Raw genomic sequence first — 14,126 nt, 5'->3', positions numbered from 1 at the left:
CATCCAACGTGGAGCTGTCTTTATTATTGTGTTACAGGATCAGTTCAGTGCGATGGGACTGTGTGTAACAGCTGTGAATGTACACAGCTCATGTTTAGGTAACTTGCATGAAAGCTGTAGGTGTTACAGTGATACGCAGACGGGAATCTTTATTGTTAAAAACACAGTATCGACAAGACTAAAATCGACAATAGCTGCCAGGACAAAAGGTTTTATGTGGATTATGACTCATACTGTTTCAGTCTATAGAACTCTTAAGAATGAAAACATTTTAAAGGTCCACTATTGGTCTATGAATTTAAAAGATTCCGGTTGCTAAACACTCTGGGGACATGGGACAGTTCGAAAGACATTACCATATATACAGCTAAAATTCTAATAAAAAATGCATTTAAACCAACACCTGTATAAACGCAACTAAGACTACAATGATCAGGTTTTGTTTTTGTCTGGAGACTTTGCAGTTGCCTCCTCAATCCCATGAGCCCTCAGTACTTCGGACAGACGGCTTAGGTAGGTGGAGTCTGGATAACCGTTCCTGAAAGGAAACAAAATTAGGTCAAGGCCAAAATAACATCCTGCTCCCTACTTAGTGCACTGCTTTTGACATCTACAGGCATTTCCTCACATTGTGTCCCAAATAACATCCTGCTCCCTACATAGTGCACTGCTTTTGACATCTACAGGCATTTCCTCACATTGTGTCCCAAATAACATCCTGCTCCCTACATAGTGCACTGCTTTTGACATCCACAGGCATTTCCTCACATTATGTCCCAAATAACATCCTGCTCCCTACATAGTGCACTGCTTTTGACCTCCACAGGCATTTCCTCACATTATGTCCCAAATAACATCCTGCTCCCTACACAGTGCACTGCTTTTGACCTCCATTGACTCCACTTCCATTTTAATCATTTAGCAGACTCTCTTGCGCCCTCGTAACCTACAACATATCCACCCATACAGGCCCCAACTGAGACCACGCCACTCACCTGGACTTGCCCCCCTGCAGGCTGGTTTTATGGGGGATGCAGTCCCAGCTGACTCTGGCTCCGGTGTCCTGGCCCGTCACAGTGAAAGTTAGGCCCAGCCGGAAGGCTCTCTCCAGCTGCGGCAGGAGCTTCCTGGTCCTCTCGCAGAGGGGGAGGAAGGCCTCGAACACTCCGCCCCGAAACGCTGAGCCTGGCGTGGGGTGGTTCTCCTACAACAGGAAGGCACAGCGTTGGAGATACTGGGCCATTAGAAACCTTGCCCGTGTTAAGAGTTAAACAGGACAGTTAGAAACTTGTAAATGCAAATCGAGAAATAACAGAAAAGGGTCAGTCACATTTCAATGTGAGTTAATTTGAAACAGGTAAGTGATTTTGACAGTATAAACGTTAAAAAAAATAGAATATGTTGAAAATGACGACTTAATTGGCACAACTAAAACAAGTCCTGGTCTTACCCCCTGAATGCCATCAGGGATGCTGTAGGTGATCTTAACCGTGGTGTCTCTGCCATGGCCCGGCAGGCTGAACGGCATCTCTGAGTAGCTCATGTTACCCAGAATCCCCTGCGGCTCCGCTGCTTTGGAACAAACCCTGCAGTGGACGTGAACCTTGAGCAGGCATTGTTGGCATAGCGCCACCCCACACCCGGTCCTGGTCACGCCCTGCCCACTTTCACCGCAAACACAGATAGACGCCTGTCCCCCAGGCTGGCCGGACCTCCCTGGGTCTCTCCCTGACGCCTTCTGGCTCTCAGCACCGCTGGCCTGTCGGTTGTTGCCCGTGTGGGCAGCTGTGGGCCTCAGGCTGCGCTCCACGTCTGGACTGGTGGTCAATGGCAACAGTGAGCCACCACCGTTCACTGCTCCCGTCCTTCCCTCATTGCTCGTTGTTGAATGGCTAAAAGATGCCTCAGTCTTGCTGCGTTCTGCATCCACAACCCCTGCCCTGTCCACTTTCTCCTTTGTGACAGGCCCTTTCCTCGCTGCTGACTGGCTGATGGCGGTGTTCTTGTGTTCTGATTCGCTGTTCATCAGCCGCTTGGTTGAGGCACTCCTCGGAGTGCTCTTCTTAACCCTGGTGCCCGGCGGTGCTTCATCCACCCCTTTCTGAGCTTCTGACATCTGCTGAGGGCTCTCAGTCTGAAACTGCGGAGCGTTCTGGACCCCATTCACAGGGCTGGCCTGACTGGAGGAGGTAGAGGGGGCAGAGAAGTCATCCTGTCCCCCCCTCTGATCTGTCTCTCCAGAGAACACCTCGCCCAGTGCGAGTCCCACCTGAGAGCACAGCTGCTTGGGGCCAATCAGAAACACACTACCACTCGTCAACTGTACAGAGACCTTGTTGAACCTCCGTCGCACCTCTTCGCAGCACACCTCTAAGGTTTCGTCATCCGGGTCAGACACACCCAAATCAGCCAGAGTCAGCCGCTGCACACAGAAGTCTGCCTGCACCATGGCAACCAGCTTTTGCATCTCCGACTGACAGGTGCTCACCATGGACGACACCGCCCCCTTCAGGATGACTGTGACGTCGTTGCTCCCATCCGACTGTCTCTCACTCATCTTCAGGTCAGAGGTCATGTCGCTGATACGGGCACCGTAAGCCTTTTTCATGTAATTCCACACCACCATGGGAACAGCCAGCTCGGCACCACAGACACTGCGCCTGTCCAAGCTGTTGGACCTTTGCATTCTGTGCGTGGCCTGTCCAGCCTCACTTCGTCCTGGGTCCTGGACCTTGGGTCCGGTCCGACCTGAGAAGCTGCTGGCCCGTTTTAAGGTGGACCCAGAGGGTGTGACAAGGGTGGACCCCACAGGTACAGTGTTTATAGTTGAGGTGAATAGTGGCGTCTCCCGATGCTGCCTGGCGCCTGTCGATATGGAACTCAGGTCGGGCCTGTTCTCCATAGAGGCCGGGGAAAATAGGGGGTCACCCCTTCTAAACAGGATATCCTCTCCTCTACCACGTGTCCCGGGCCTAGTGAGTCCTCCAACTCCTAACTCGGCTCTCTCTGAACCAAACAGGTCCCGGCCTAGGATGGGCCCGAGGCCTGGTCGTATATTGGGAGATCGGTCCCCTTCTATCACTGCCTCCTTGGTTCTGGTTCCTAGCCCAGCCGATCCTGAGGCCTTGAACCGGGGGGCAAACTTGTACCCTCGAGCCGCCTCTACCATCCGCTCTGTCTCAGCCTCGTATCCCTTCAGCAGCCTATCCATCTTGGTGTCCATGGCGCTGCCAGCTGGTGATGAGACAGGCGAGGTGGGTCTCTCTTCTTGCCATGGCTTTGAGGAGCCAAACGTGGCTGATGGAGAACGTAACACGCCGGCTACATCGTCTGCCGCCTCCTCTTTCACCCCCAGGAGGTACTGTTTGGCGTCCGACACATCGCTACTGCTACCCACGATGTAGACATTCCTGTCATCCTCTCTGAGCAGTAGCTTGGGCAGCCGGACACACAGGCTTTCCATGGCTCTGGACAGGCCTCCCGTGGGGGTGAGAATGTTCTTAGGGAGTTGGGCTCGCCGGAGCCTGGCCTCTTTCTCCTGGTAGAGCTGGCTCAAGGCCTCACGAGCCCCCCTCAGACGGGCCATCTCCTGACCCAGGTCCCCCACCCCAGGATCTCTCTGCAGGAACACGGTGGTCACCCCATCGGTGGTCACGTCCACCACCTCCACCCCGTGCTGCGTCAGGATGCCCCGGTACTCCTCTCCACAATGGCTCCGCAGATAGAGGAACATGTCTGCATCCATGATTAGGGAGAGGTCCTCCTCCATTATGGGGGGGCGCTCGTTCAGACGCCGGCCGACAGCACCCCCCTCCACCTGAGACGACTCTTTCCTCTCCCAGCCTTGACCTCCAGACATAATGTACCCATTAGGGTCAGAGCCTAGCTCAGCTGAGAACAGACCCAATGCCTGGTCCGTTCTCCGCCTCTGCCCATCGTCACCTCTCCTTTTATGTCCTCTCTCCTCTCGGGTGTTAGTCTTCCTCCCTCTGTCCATAGCAGGAACACCCCCAGCACCATCTGGCCGATGTGGGGGGGTGTCTTTGGGGGCCAGGGCCCCAGGGAGCCCCAGGAGGTGTCCCAGAGCAGCCTGGACCTGGGAGTAGAGGCCTGTCAGGGTGCAATGAGGCTCTGGGTTTTTATAGTGGATCTGGACGTCATAGCTCCGGTCAAGGCTGGTCACTGCTGCCTTTTTCCCAGGTAACTGACTGTAATCTACAGTAGCTGACATGCTCACGATGACCTGGACGGGAGGTTGGGAGGTACAGAGAAAATATCAGTCATTTTAAAATAACCTTCACTTTCACGATACTGTCAATGCCTTACATACCATGTTTGGGTCCAGGTCTTTGGGAAGCTCGCTCAAGGTGAGTTCGTACTTCTTCTCGTCTACCTCCAGAATGTGTCGGCCATGTTGCAGCACACTCCATGCCACTGTGGGGTCAGCCGAGTACACACTGAAATCAATCTCAATCAGGGTGAAATCCTGAGCAAGCACTCCCACCCCAACCTCTTCCCTGAAACGTCTGCCAACACCCTGGCTCACAGCAGTTAGTCAATGGTGACAGGCCGTGAGGCATGGGACCTTGTATTTCATACAGTAGCAACTTTGAAAACGCATGCAGAATGAAATGTAAAGAGCTACATAGCCAAAGAGCAATTTGATTAAAGGATCTGAACAGCGGCAATGACGCAGTGTATTTCTTACCTGATGCGTCTGTATTAGGAGAGAAGCATTTATCAGTGTTCAGTCTACTGAACTCCTTCATCTATATGCCTCTGCTCATCTGTAAGCTTTAATCCATTATTCATTTACATCCGGTCCCATGCCACCAAAGTACCGGCAGACGCACTTGATATGCACAGCCATAACACCTACTGACCTCTGCTGTCCTCAAAGGTGAGGAGGGCAGATCCGGGCGTTGCCTTGACAATGGTGATGGACGCTATCTCCCCCCCTCCGTTCCTGGATCTCAGGAAGTGGATGGAGAGCTTGTCTTTCAGGCGGTCCTCCTCTAGATGTGTGGGCAGGCCACTCACTCTCACTGTTCGGCCCTGCTCCGCCATCTGTTAGGCAACACAAAGTCACTGACCTACAGGAATCCCTATTTGGGTGTGCCAAGCCAAGTGTACCTGAAGCCGCAAATGTAGTCAGACCCAAGATGCAATAGTTAATGCATAACTGGTTTTTTGTAAGTGTGAGAGTAATATCAACATATTTTATCGAAATACACCCTCTGCTGGTCGTTGCCACGAAACTTCATCAACATAATCAACCGTTTTTTACTCAACTACTGATGTCAGTACCATGGAAACAGCTTTATTTACTATAGATAAAGAGAAATAGGGCGAGGAAGATGGACGAACTTTTCACACGTCTTGCGTAATGATGAATACTTGAGGTCGTTCAATTTAGGTACACAAAGATCATACTCAATCGACGAGTATGCACAGTTTGCGTCATGTTATTTTTCTCCACTCTTCCAGGACGAAATACCACATACTAGAGTACAATTATATATTCCTTCCATTCTCAATGCATGATGCGATCACGTTGAACATCAAAATCAACAGATCTATGAAAATCTACGTGAAAGATTTTCTCGTAGATACAGTCGACCGGCGGAGACTGAGAAAATGAAACTTCAAATTTAAGGAAGTGCACATTTACAACGAGGCAATCTAAAGTCGAACCAAAGTAGATCTCCTCAATGAATTTTATTTTTTACACAGCGATATCAACAAATATGCTTTTATAGCTGTATTATTATTACCTTTTCAGAAGTCTCTCATATTTCTAGTCTCGCACCAAGGACGTGGACGGACATGCATGTTGTTCAAAACATGGATGGAAAGTGAAACTGGGGGAACTGGAGGGTTGAGATTCTTGTCATTATATTTTTTTAAAGCCAGGGGGCGAACATGGGCCAGGCTCTCAAGTCATTACAGTGAGGTTATTGCGTTGGCAACGGTTGACAACCGTGTTCAGGTCCTACCACAGCACCAATAATTTAGTGCTGGTTTCCAGTGGCGTCGTTAGGCCTGGGCGTCCGGGGCTATAGCCCGAGTCTTTAATGAATAGCTCCGGATCTCAAATTGACCCAGAAATAATAATAATAAACAATAGCCCCTGATCTAGTCATCTATAATTCCGATCGCGCATTATGACAATGCAGACGTGTAGGCCGCTAGCGTGTACATTGAAATGTTCCGCATGTACATTCAAAATCATGTACTTTCTGTCCTGGGCGGGGCGGGGGGTGTGCTAAGCCCCGAGTGTATTGTGATCCAGGCGACGCCTCTGCCGGTTTCGCAGTCACGGATTAAATATAGTCTAGGACAAAAAAAATCTAGTTCAATAGAAAACTCTAGGCTAATAAATTATCTCAGTTTGTCAGTTGGGGTGGGGGGCAACATATTGAGAAGAGATGAATAACTGTGTTGATCAATATAAAGTATGGGTGATCTCCATTGAGCTTTTTCTTTTGTCCAGGACTAAATCTAATCTTTGTCTGAAAGACGGCCCTCAGTCACTTGGCTTTGTCATAACCTCACATGGTCTTTCATTGCTATGCAGATGACACTCAACTATCCGTTCTAACATGGAGGTGGCGACACGCATCTCTCGGTGCCTGACCGACATCTCATGCACTACAACCTTACCCAACACAGGAAACATGAAGCATGAACATCTTGTCAGGGCCGGCACCAGGATGACGTTACTGAGGGTGCATTTTGTATAAATGAGTGGGCATGTCTAATCACTGCGCGCACCCACCCCGAGATGATTTAAAAATATATATGAATACGCTTGTAAAGGCAATCAAAATTCGTTGGTCTATGGTGATCGCAACATGTTCACTGTGATCAGACTGGGTGGAACTCATATAAGATTGGCTATGTATATGGGGAAACACAACAGAGGGGGCATAGGTTGCATACCTGAGGGGGCAATGCCCCTTTTTGCCCCCCTGTGGAACCAGGCCTGCATCTGGACTACTGCTACTGGAGTATCACTATCATTGGAGCTCCCTGAATGTGTACTCGAAACACTTCAACTTTTCTGGAATGTGGCAGCATGCCTTGTGTTCAGCCTTAGTCCAGTCCCAAATCGCTGTCCTGCTCTGTACTGGCTTCCAGTTGAAGCTTGCATCTACTACAGCTTCATGGTGCTTGCCTACCACAGAAGCCTGCCCCACCCTACAGACTATTCGCATGACAGTCAATAGTCTGTATTGTTGACATGAAAGTCATTTGCCCCCCCCCCCCCCCAATGAGAATCAAACCCAAGACCCTGGTGTTGAAAGTATAATGCACTTATGAAGCGACCTACACAGGATCCCTCTTATTGGGTTGTCAGGACATAGAAGATCTTTGATTGTGCTGAGAGGAAGTGGCCCTCACATAGTTGGCAGAATGATATTTGGACGTTGGGTTTGAGCATGGGTCCCTTAGCGTTCTAATCGAGTTATTGTCATCAATAAAGAAATTGTTACTGAACTGCAGCAACCAGAATGCTTAGCGAAATTCTCACTGTCCAATGAGTAGCATCAATACAAACGTTTCGCAGTACGTATTATCCAACCAGAAAGGATATTGCTCTAAGGTGACGCGCATGCTCTATTTGAAGAATACATTCATGTGTTCTTACGTCTGCAGCGGGTGGAGGTCATAGACAGCACTGACAAAACCGTAGGTAAGTTCCTATTAAACTATTTTTACTATGTAGTTACGAAAAATCTCCTAATCAGATAAGTATATTGTTATCCTAGGGTGTGTAATTGTGCCATCAGCTATTTGTTTGTTATACCTGGAAGGTATGCAGAACATGGACCGCGAGAGACCAATTTGCAAGTTCATGACATCGCTGCTGTACTTGAGCGAGCATGATCGTATTATGTTATTGTTACCCTCCTCTAGAAGTAGTACTTACTAAGTGCCGATGTGACAATGAGTGTTTGTTTTAACCCATATAAATAATGTCAATAATTTATGGTGCAAACGTCTAGCTGTTACAGGCTAATCTCTTAGCTAGCTTGTTAGCTAGCTAATGCATGTACCCTAATTCCTTGCCTTTGCCTCATTGACAAAGGCAAGAATTACGTTCGGAGGGGGGGGTATTAGCATTTTATTTACATACATGTTTTGGAAAAACGGACCATACCTTTGTTATAGCCTATTGCATGCAGACCGATGTAACATTTATCCATTATCAGCGGTTCTAAACTCCGGTCCTCGAGTAACCCCAGCAGCACGTCTGTTGTAGCCCGGGACAAGCATACCCAAAGCAACTCAGTGAGGTCCTGATAATTACGTGACAAGTTGAACCAGGTGTACCTGGCTGGGGCTACAATAAAACTCGAGGACCTGGGTTTGGAACTACTGAAACCGATTGTTTGTGTTAAACACAGCAAGGTTTATCACAATTTTTTTCAGAACTTCAACCATGGCGAAACTGTTTGAATCCATTGGGAAGTTGGGGTTGGCCCTGGCCATCGGGGGTGGGGTTGTGAACTCTGCTCTCTTCAATGGTGAGACATTTACCTTCGCTAATCAATTCATCTGCATTCCTGTGGAGCCTAAAAGAATACCCGGATGAACTTTATCGGGTTTAAGTTTGTGTATCACGAAACACTGCTAGACACACTCATTTTTTTTTTTTTTTTAGTTGATGCTGGTCATCGGGCAGTTATATTTGACAGGTTTCGGGGTGTGCAAGAGGCCGTAGTTGGCGAGGGCACCCACTTCCTCATTCCCTGGGTACAGAAGCCTATCATTTTTGACTGCCGTTCTCGTCCACGCAATGTTCCCGTCATCACCGGCAGCAAAGGTAACTGTTTATTCATAGGCTCCTGCACAATAGCTTTATCTCTCTGTATATATGTATGTGTATATGTATGCGTGTGTATCTAAAGCATTCATCTCCATGTCCTTTTTAGGCCTTCTGTCTATGTGTCAGACTTGATCATTGAGAGTTTCTTTTTTAACTCTTTGCTCTCTTTTACCTGGAATACAGTACCATGATAAAGTATTTGCCCCCTGCCTAATTTCTGAATTTGATCAGATCTTCAACCAATATCCAAGACAAACAGAATGAAAGTTTGGTCCTTATTTAATTTATTTGTGAGGCAACAACCAATGTCCTAGTATAATTAGACTGCTTAAAACTGGTTTGGTACTTAGCGATGATTGCAAGAAAATGTTTTGACATTTATAGATATTTTTTTTTTTTAGCATGAACTGCTCATTTAATGTCTTGACACATTACCTTGTTTTTCAACCATTCTGTTGAAGACTTTCTTGTGTGCTATGATCATTGACTTGCTGCATCACCCAGCTGTGATTGAGGTTCAGCTCAGGGACAGTTGGCCTGCATCTCCTGCAGAATTCTCAGACACAAAGCAGGTTGCTGGTTCCTTCAAGGCAGTGGGTTCATTCAGCATCCTAAAACCACTAAACTGGGTTTTTGGTATGAAGCTATTTATATGGAATGCAAAGTTTTGTAACTAAGCCAATGTTGCCCAGAATATCCACTTTTGACTCGTCTGTCTTCCAGGGGACAGTCTTTGGCAAACTTGAGATCATTCATGTTCTTGTTGGTGAGACATTGTTTCCGCTTTGCAACTCCCGCCATTTTGGTTATGAACACTTACCTTAGAGGAGGCAAGAGCCATGAATGTTGTTCTACAATTCTTTGTGACTTCATTTTGGCAGTACTACCATGCCTGAGATCTTCCACTCTCCAGAACATTATTAACGTTAACAATGTCTCTGAATGGTTTGGTAGAGCCCCGGAGCCTTAGAAATGGCCTTGTAAACTGATATGCATTAACTGAGGAATTTATTTTGATCGTAACATGATGTGGCTTTGGAACCTGTGTTTCAAGGGCAATAGGCTCTGTGCACAAGCGTATGGACGAAGTTCCGCTTTAGCCTAGCGTTTGAAGTCATTGAATGACGCATATCCCTTTTATTGGGTTTAATTAACCAAGGAGGGTGGAGTGATAAATAAAATGAACTAACTTTGGTGTCATTTCTTCTGCAATGGAGAAAATCTGACGGGGCAGATATTCTTTCACGGCTTTGTATTCAGGTTTACTCTTTACTTTTTTCACGGCCCTGTATTCTGGTGTACTGAGCATTATTCTGTCCAGATCTGCAGAATGTGAACATCACCCTTCGTATCCTGTTCCGGCCGGTGACCGGTCAGCTGCCTCGTATCTTCACCAGCATCGGAGAGGACTACGATGAACGGGTCCTGCCGTCCATCACAACGGAGGTCTTGAAGTCTGTGGTGGTGAGTGTCGGACGTCAGCGTGGGGCCGTGACATGACACCGACTGTGACAGCGTTGTGATGTCACAAACCGCGTTTTCTTGTATTTGAACAGCAGGGCAACACAGTCACTGATGTGGACTAGGTGACTAGATGTCCAATTTCTGCCTGTTTGGTTTGCTTCTCTCACAGGCCAGGTTTGACGCAGGAGAGCTCATCACCCAGAGAGAGCTGGTGTCTCGGCAGGTCAGCGAAGACCTGACCGAAAGAGCCTCCACCTTCGGACTCATCCTGGACGACGTCTCGCTGGTGAGACCTTAGTCATTTAACTGACACTGGCTCTGTGGGCCTTGTCTTGACTGTGTTCCTGTCGTGAAGTAAGTCGTTGTCTTCCTTCTCCCACAGACACACTTGACGTTTGGTAAGGAGTTCACAGAGGCTGTGGAGATGAAGCAGGTGGCTCAACAAGAGGCAGAGAGAGCCAGATTTGTTGTAGAGAAGGTAAGATGACTTATTGACATGTCTGAGAGACTCCTAATGTACAATTGCGGGCCACTTCATTGTGGAAAAATATGAATGGAATATGCAGCAATTTCTGCCTTATGTCAACTGGGTGTTTTCTTGGCGATTGATAAATGCTCACTAACAGGAATGGAAACAAATGTGTACAACTTCTGAGGGAAGTAAGCTTCTCGTGCTCCTTTTTGTACTGTAAACCACTGGTGTTCCAATTAAACCCATTGTATAACTTTGTATTGCAACTGATGGCATCAGGCTGTTTTGAACAGCTAAAAACAGTCAGGCCTAAATTATTAAGAGAATATTTAGTTTTAGATGTGATACCTGAAATGTGTCATTCAGATATTATACAATGATGTGTAGAACCCATAGTTTTTTTCCATTGAGTTTGGGAACCGTCCTCATCAGGATGCAGTATTTGACCACATCAGTTAATCCGTGGTGGTGGTGTCATTTGTTAGATTGTAGGCACGAGTCTTTATTACAGGCTGAGATAATGGGGAAACGGATTGGGAGGCTGATTTTGAATGGGGTCGTGATAAGTCATGTGACCACCCGTCAATGAAAGATAAACAGCGCATCGCACTTTGTCCCTCCCCCCCTCCCCACAGGCCGAGCAACAGAAGCAGGCAGCCATCATCTCTGCTGAGGGTGACTCCCAGGCCGCCCTGCTCATCGCCAACTCCTTGCAGGAGGCTGGAGACGGCCTGGTAGAGCTCCGCAAACTGGAGGCTGCCGAGGACATCGCCTTCCAGCTGTCTCGTTCCCGCAACGTCACCTACCTGCCAGCCGGCCAGGGCACACTCCTGCAGCTGCCCCAATGAGACCCGCACACCCTGATCTAACCACCCCCTCCCTCGCACCAGCCAAATGGGGCGTGGTTCTCCACGTTCTCACACGCACTCCTTCCATTCCCTCTCCCAGTATGGACTTGTGAAATTGTGGTGGCTTGAGAGTGGGAATGCGGAGAGGTCCAGGAGAAGGTTCTGAAGCCTGGTGAGCGTGTGGTGGTTAGGCAGGAGAACGACGTTCTGTCCAAAATACGAAATCTGTGATGCAGTATGTTGTCCTGGATATGTCTCTTGCAAATTCAGAGCAGTAAATGTGATTTTTGAGTGCGTTGAAAAGTTGTAATTGTGTTAATTTGGGGAAAGGGAGCCGTGAAAACATTTAGCACTGTTACCACAGCGATCTATAGACAGGCATTTATTGACCTGAGAGGAGAAGCCATTTAATCAATGGCATTTACTCTGTGCTTAGTTGGGCACAACCTTGTATGAGTGAATTGGATACTGCTGCTGTACACAAGTGTTTTGGGATCAGTCTCTTAGAAATTTCAAGTGGTTTATACAAGTCAGCCTCCCACCAGCTGAGTCTCCCACCACCTGCTTCAAATGCTCAGCCCATTATCAAGTCCTTGATGGGCTACTTCAGGTGTGTTAGGGCAGTGGGAGACCTGAAACTTGCAGGGCTGTGTGCCTCCAGGAGCAGGGTTGAGAAACACTGGTCTAGTGATGGCCGGTCCAAAATCCCATAACAACTGGGTTTTCCTAAAATCCACTCCAATGAGCTCTGTCGCTCCCCTTCAACGGATTTTGAGATTGGATTATCTTTGGTTCAGTAGCGCAATGTCCCCACCCATGATGTCCTTAAAGTGGTATTAAACGTGCCCGTCTGATAGTCCAAGGTGGCAACCTTCCTTCATTCTTTATAGTTTGTCAGTGTGTTTAATTTGGAGGGACATGCAAGCCCCTGCATTCCACTTAATTTCAACTCCACAATAAAATGGTCTTATTTCTACAGCATGATCGCTGATGGGTTTTTTGTGTACTTAGGATCTGTAGACTTGTGAAACGGTTTGTTCATGTAACCGTTCTCATTTATAGCCACTAGAGGTCCCTGTAAATATATTTGTGTTGCACCTGATTTGTGGTGACAGTCTTAGTGCAATTTTATATATATATATATATATCAACTAGAACAATCTTATAGGTTGTTGTTCAAATGTTTCAACTTTTTTAGTTTTGCTCATATAATACATTTTAATAATTCAGCTAAAGCTTTTATTCAGTTTGACTTAAATATTTTGTTTACAAATAAGTGGTAGTATAGTTTTAGAAATATAATACTATGTTGCATATCAACAGTGCACCATTTCTCTCGCATGCACAGGATGTGAGTTTCCTGTTTGTTATACACACAAACAGTCACATTTGTGGGCACAACACTAAATATGAATATAGAGTAACCGCATGACAATTTAGCTGAATTTCAATGGCTGTGCATTTACAGCACATTTCACTGCCTACTAGGCAGGGCCTAGTTAGGTCTGGAAAGTTTCCTAAAATTACAGTAGCAGCACAGTATTCCACATATGAGCACAACAGAACAGTTAGTTTGGTTACATGTTCATTGTTTTAATGTATGGGCATTGACCAATTATATAGTGAAATACTATCCAATAATGTATGCCAACTGAAATGTCCTTCAAATATTGGGGATAGCCTTTTGGGGACCTGGAGGCTTTGAGGAGATTCAGATATGGCCTATGGAAAAAGAGTACAGGGATAAGTTGGAGTCAGATGTGTGTTTAGTGGACTGCAACACCACAGACAACTAAGGGAGGAACAGCAGTGATTTACGTCCTGCCAACTCACTCCCTGAGTTTGCACGGTTTGAGGCACACAATTCCTTCGGTGAGGCTTGCTGAGGACCAGGACAACTGTTATCTGTCCCTAGCCATGGCCGACATGAGAGCTTTTAAAAGAGGGAACCCTCGGAAATCACCAGGGTCAGATAACATTCCAGGAGGGGCGCTGACCAGATAGCGGAGATTTTCACCTCTATACTCAACCTCTCCCAGACTCAGCAGTCCCCATTTGCTTCACAGACCACCATTGTCCCTATACCAAAGAAACCTTCCATCACCTGCCTGAATGACTACTGCTCTGTAGCACTGACCTCCATCATCATGAAGTGCTTTGAGCGGTTGGTCAGAAGCCACATCTGTGCCACCCTTCCTGTCACCTTGGACCCCCTTCAATTTGCATACCACCCCAACAGATCTATGGACGATGCCATTGCCCTGAATGCACACACCACCTTCTGCCACCTGGAATTGGGGTAAGGTGAGGATGCTGTTCGTGGTATACATGCCCCCATACTGACATCAATGGAAGTAAAAACTGCCCAAGTGCGACTATACTTCCCAAGTGCAACTATACGTCCTGAGGAGCATGTCTGCAAAAAAGCTCACCACCTTTTACAGGTGCACCATTGAGACCATCCTCTCAGGCTGCATTACAGCCTGGTACGGCAGCTGCTTCGCTGCTG

At 47.4% G+C, this 14,126-nt stretch overlaps 2 protein-coding genes across 3 annotated transcripts; one reads left to right on the top strand and one right to left on the bottom strand.

Annotated features, from left to right (window-relative positions):
- Window positions 1-121: 121 nt before the first annotated feature.
- si:busm1-163l24.3 lies at window positions 122-5,881 on the bottom strand. The gene is made up of 6 exons (XM_010874767.5): window positions 5,775-5,881; window positions 4,884-5,067; window positions 4,331-4,434; window positions 1,451-4,243; window positions 996-1,204; window positions 122-538 (listed from the first exon to the last, which is right to left on the bottom strand). The coding sequence occupies exons 2-6, from the start codon at window positions 5,065-5,067 to the stop codon at window positions 433-435; spliced, it is 3,396 nt and encodes a 1,131-aa protein (XP_010873069.2). The 5' UTR covers window positions 5,775-5,881; the 3' UTR covers window positions 122-432.
- A 1,729-nt stretch (window positions 5,882-7,610) lies between these two features.
- Window positions 7,611-12,601, top strand: phb (prohibitin). Of its 2 annotated transcripts, none has more exons than XM_010874766.4 (7): window positions 7,611-7,696; window positions 8,437-8,531; window positions 8,669-8,830; window positions 10,155-10,297; window positions 10,467-10,583; window positions 10,680-10,775; window positions 11,405-12,601. In XM_010874766.4, the coding sequence occupies exons 2-7, from the start codon at window positions 8,447-8,449 to the stop codon at window positions 11,615-11,617; spliced, it is 816 nt and encodes a 271-aa protein (XP_010873068.1). In that variant the 5' UTR covers window positions 7,611-7,696; window positions 8,437-8,446; the 3' UTR covers window positions 11,618-12,601. The 2 variants fall into 2 exon arrangements, with proteins under 2 accessions (XP_010873068.1, XP_019906111.1); XM_020050552.2 differs by having other exon boundaries at window positions 7,613-7,692.
- Window positions 12,602-14,126: the final 1,525 nt, after the last annotated feature.

The sequence above is a fragment of the Esox lucius genome, chromosome 11 (assembly GCF_011004845.1).
Source record: "Esox lucius isolate fEsoLuc1 chromosome 11, fEsoLuc1.pri, whole genome shotgun sequence".
Classification (NCBI taxonomy): domain Eukaryota; kingdom Metazoa; phylum Chordata; class Actinopteri; order Esociformes; family Esocidae; genus Esox; species Esox lucius.
This window is presented reverse-complemented; position numbering and strand designations above follow the sequence as displayed.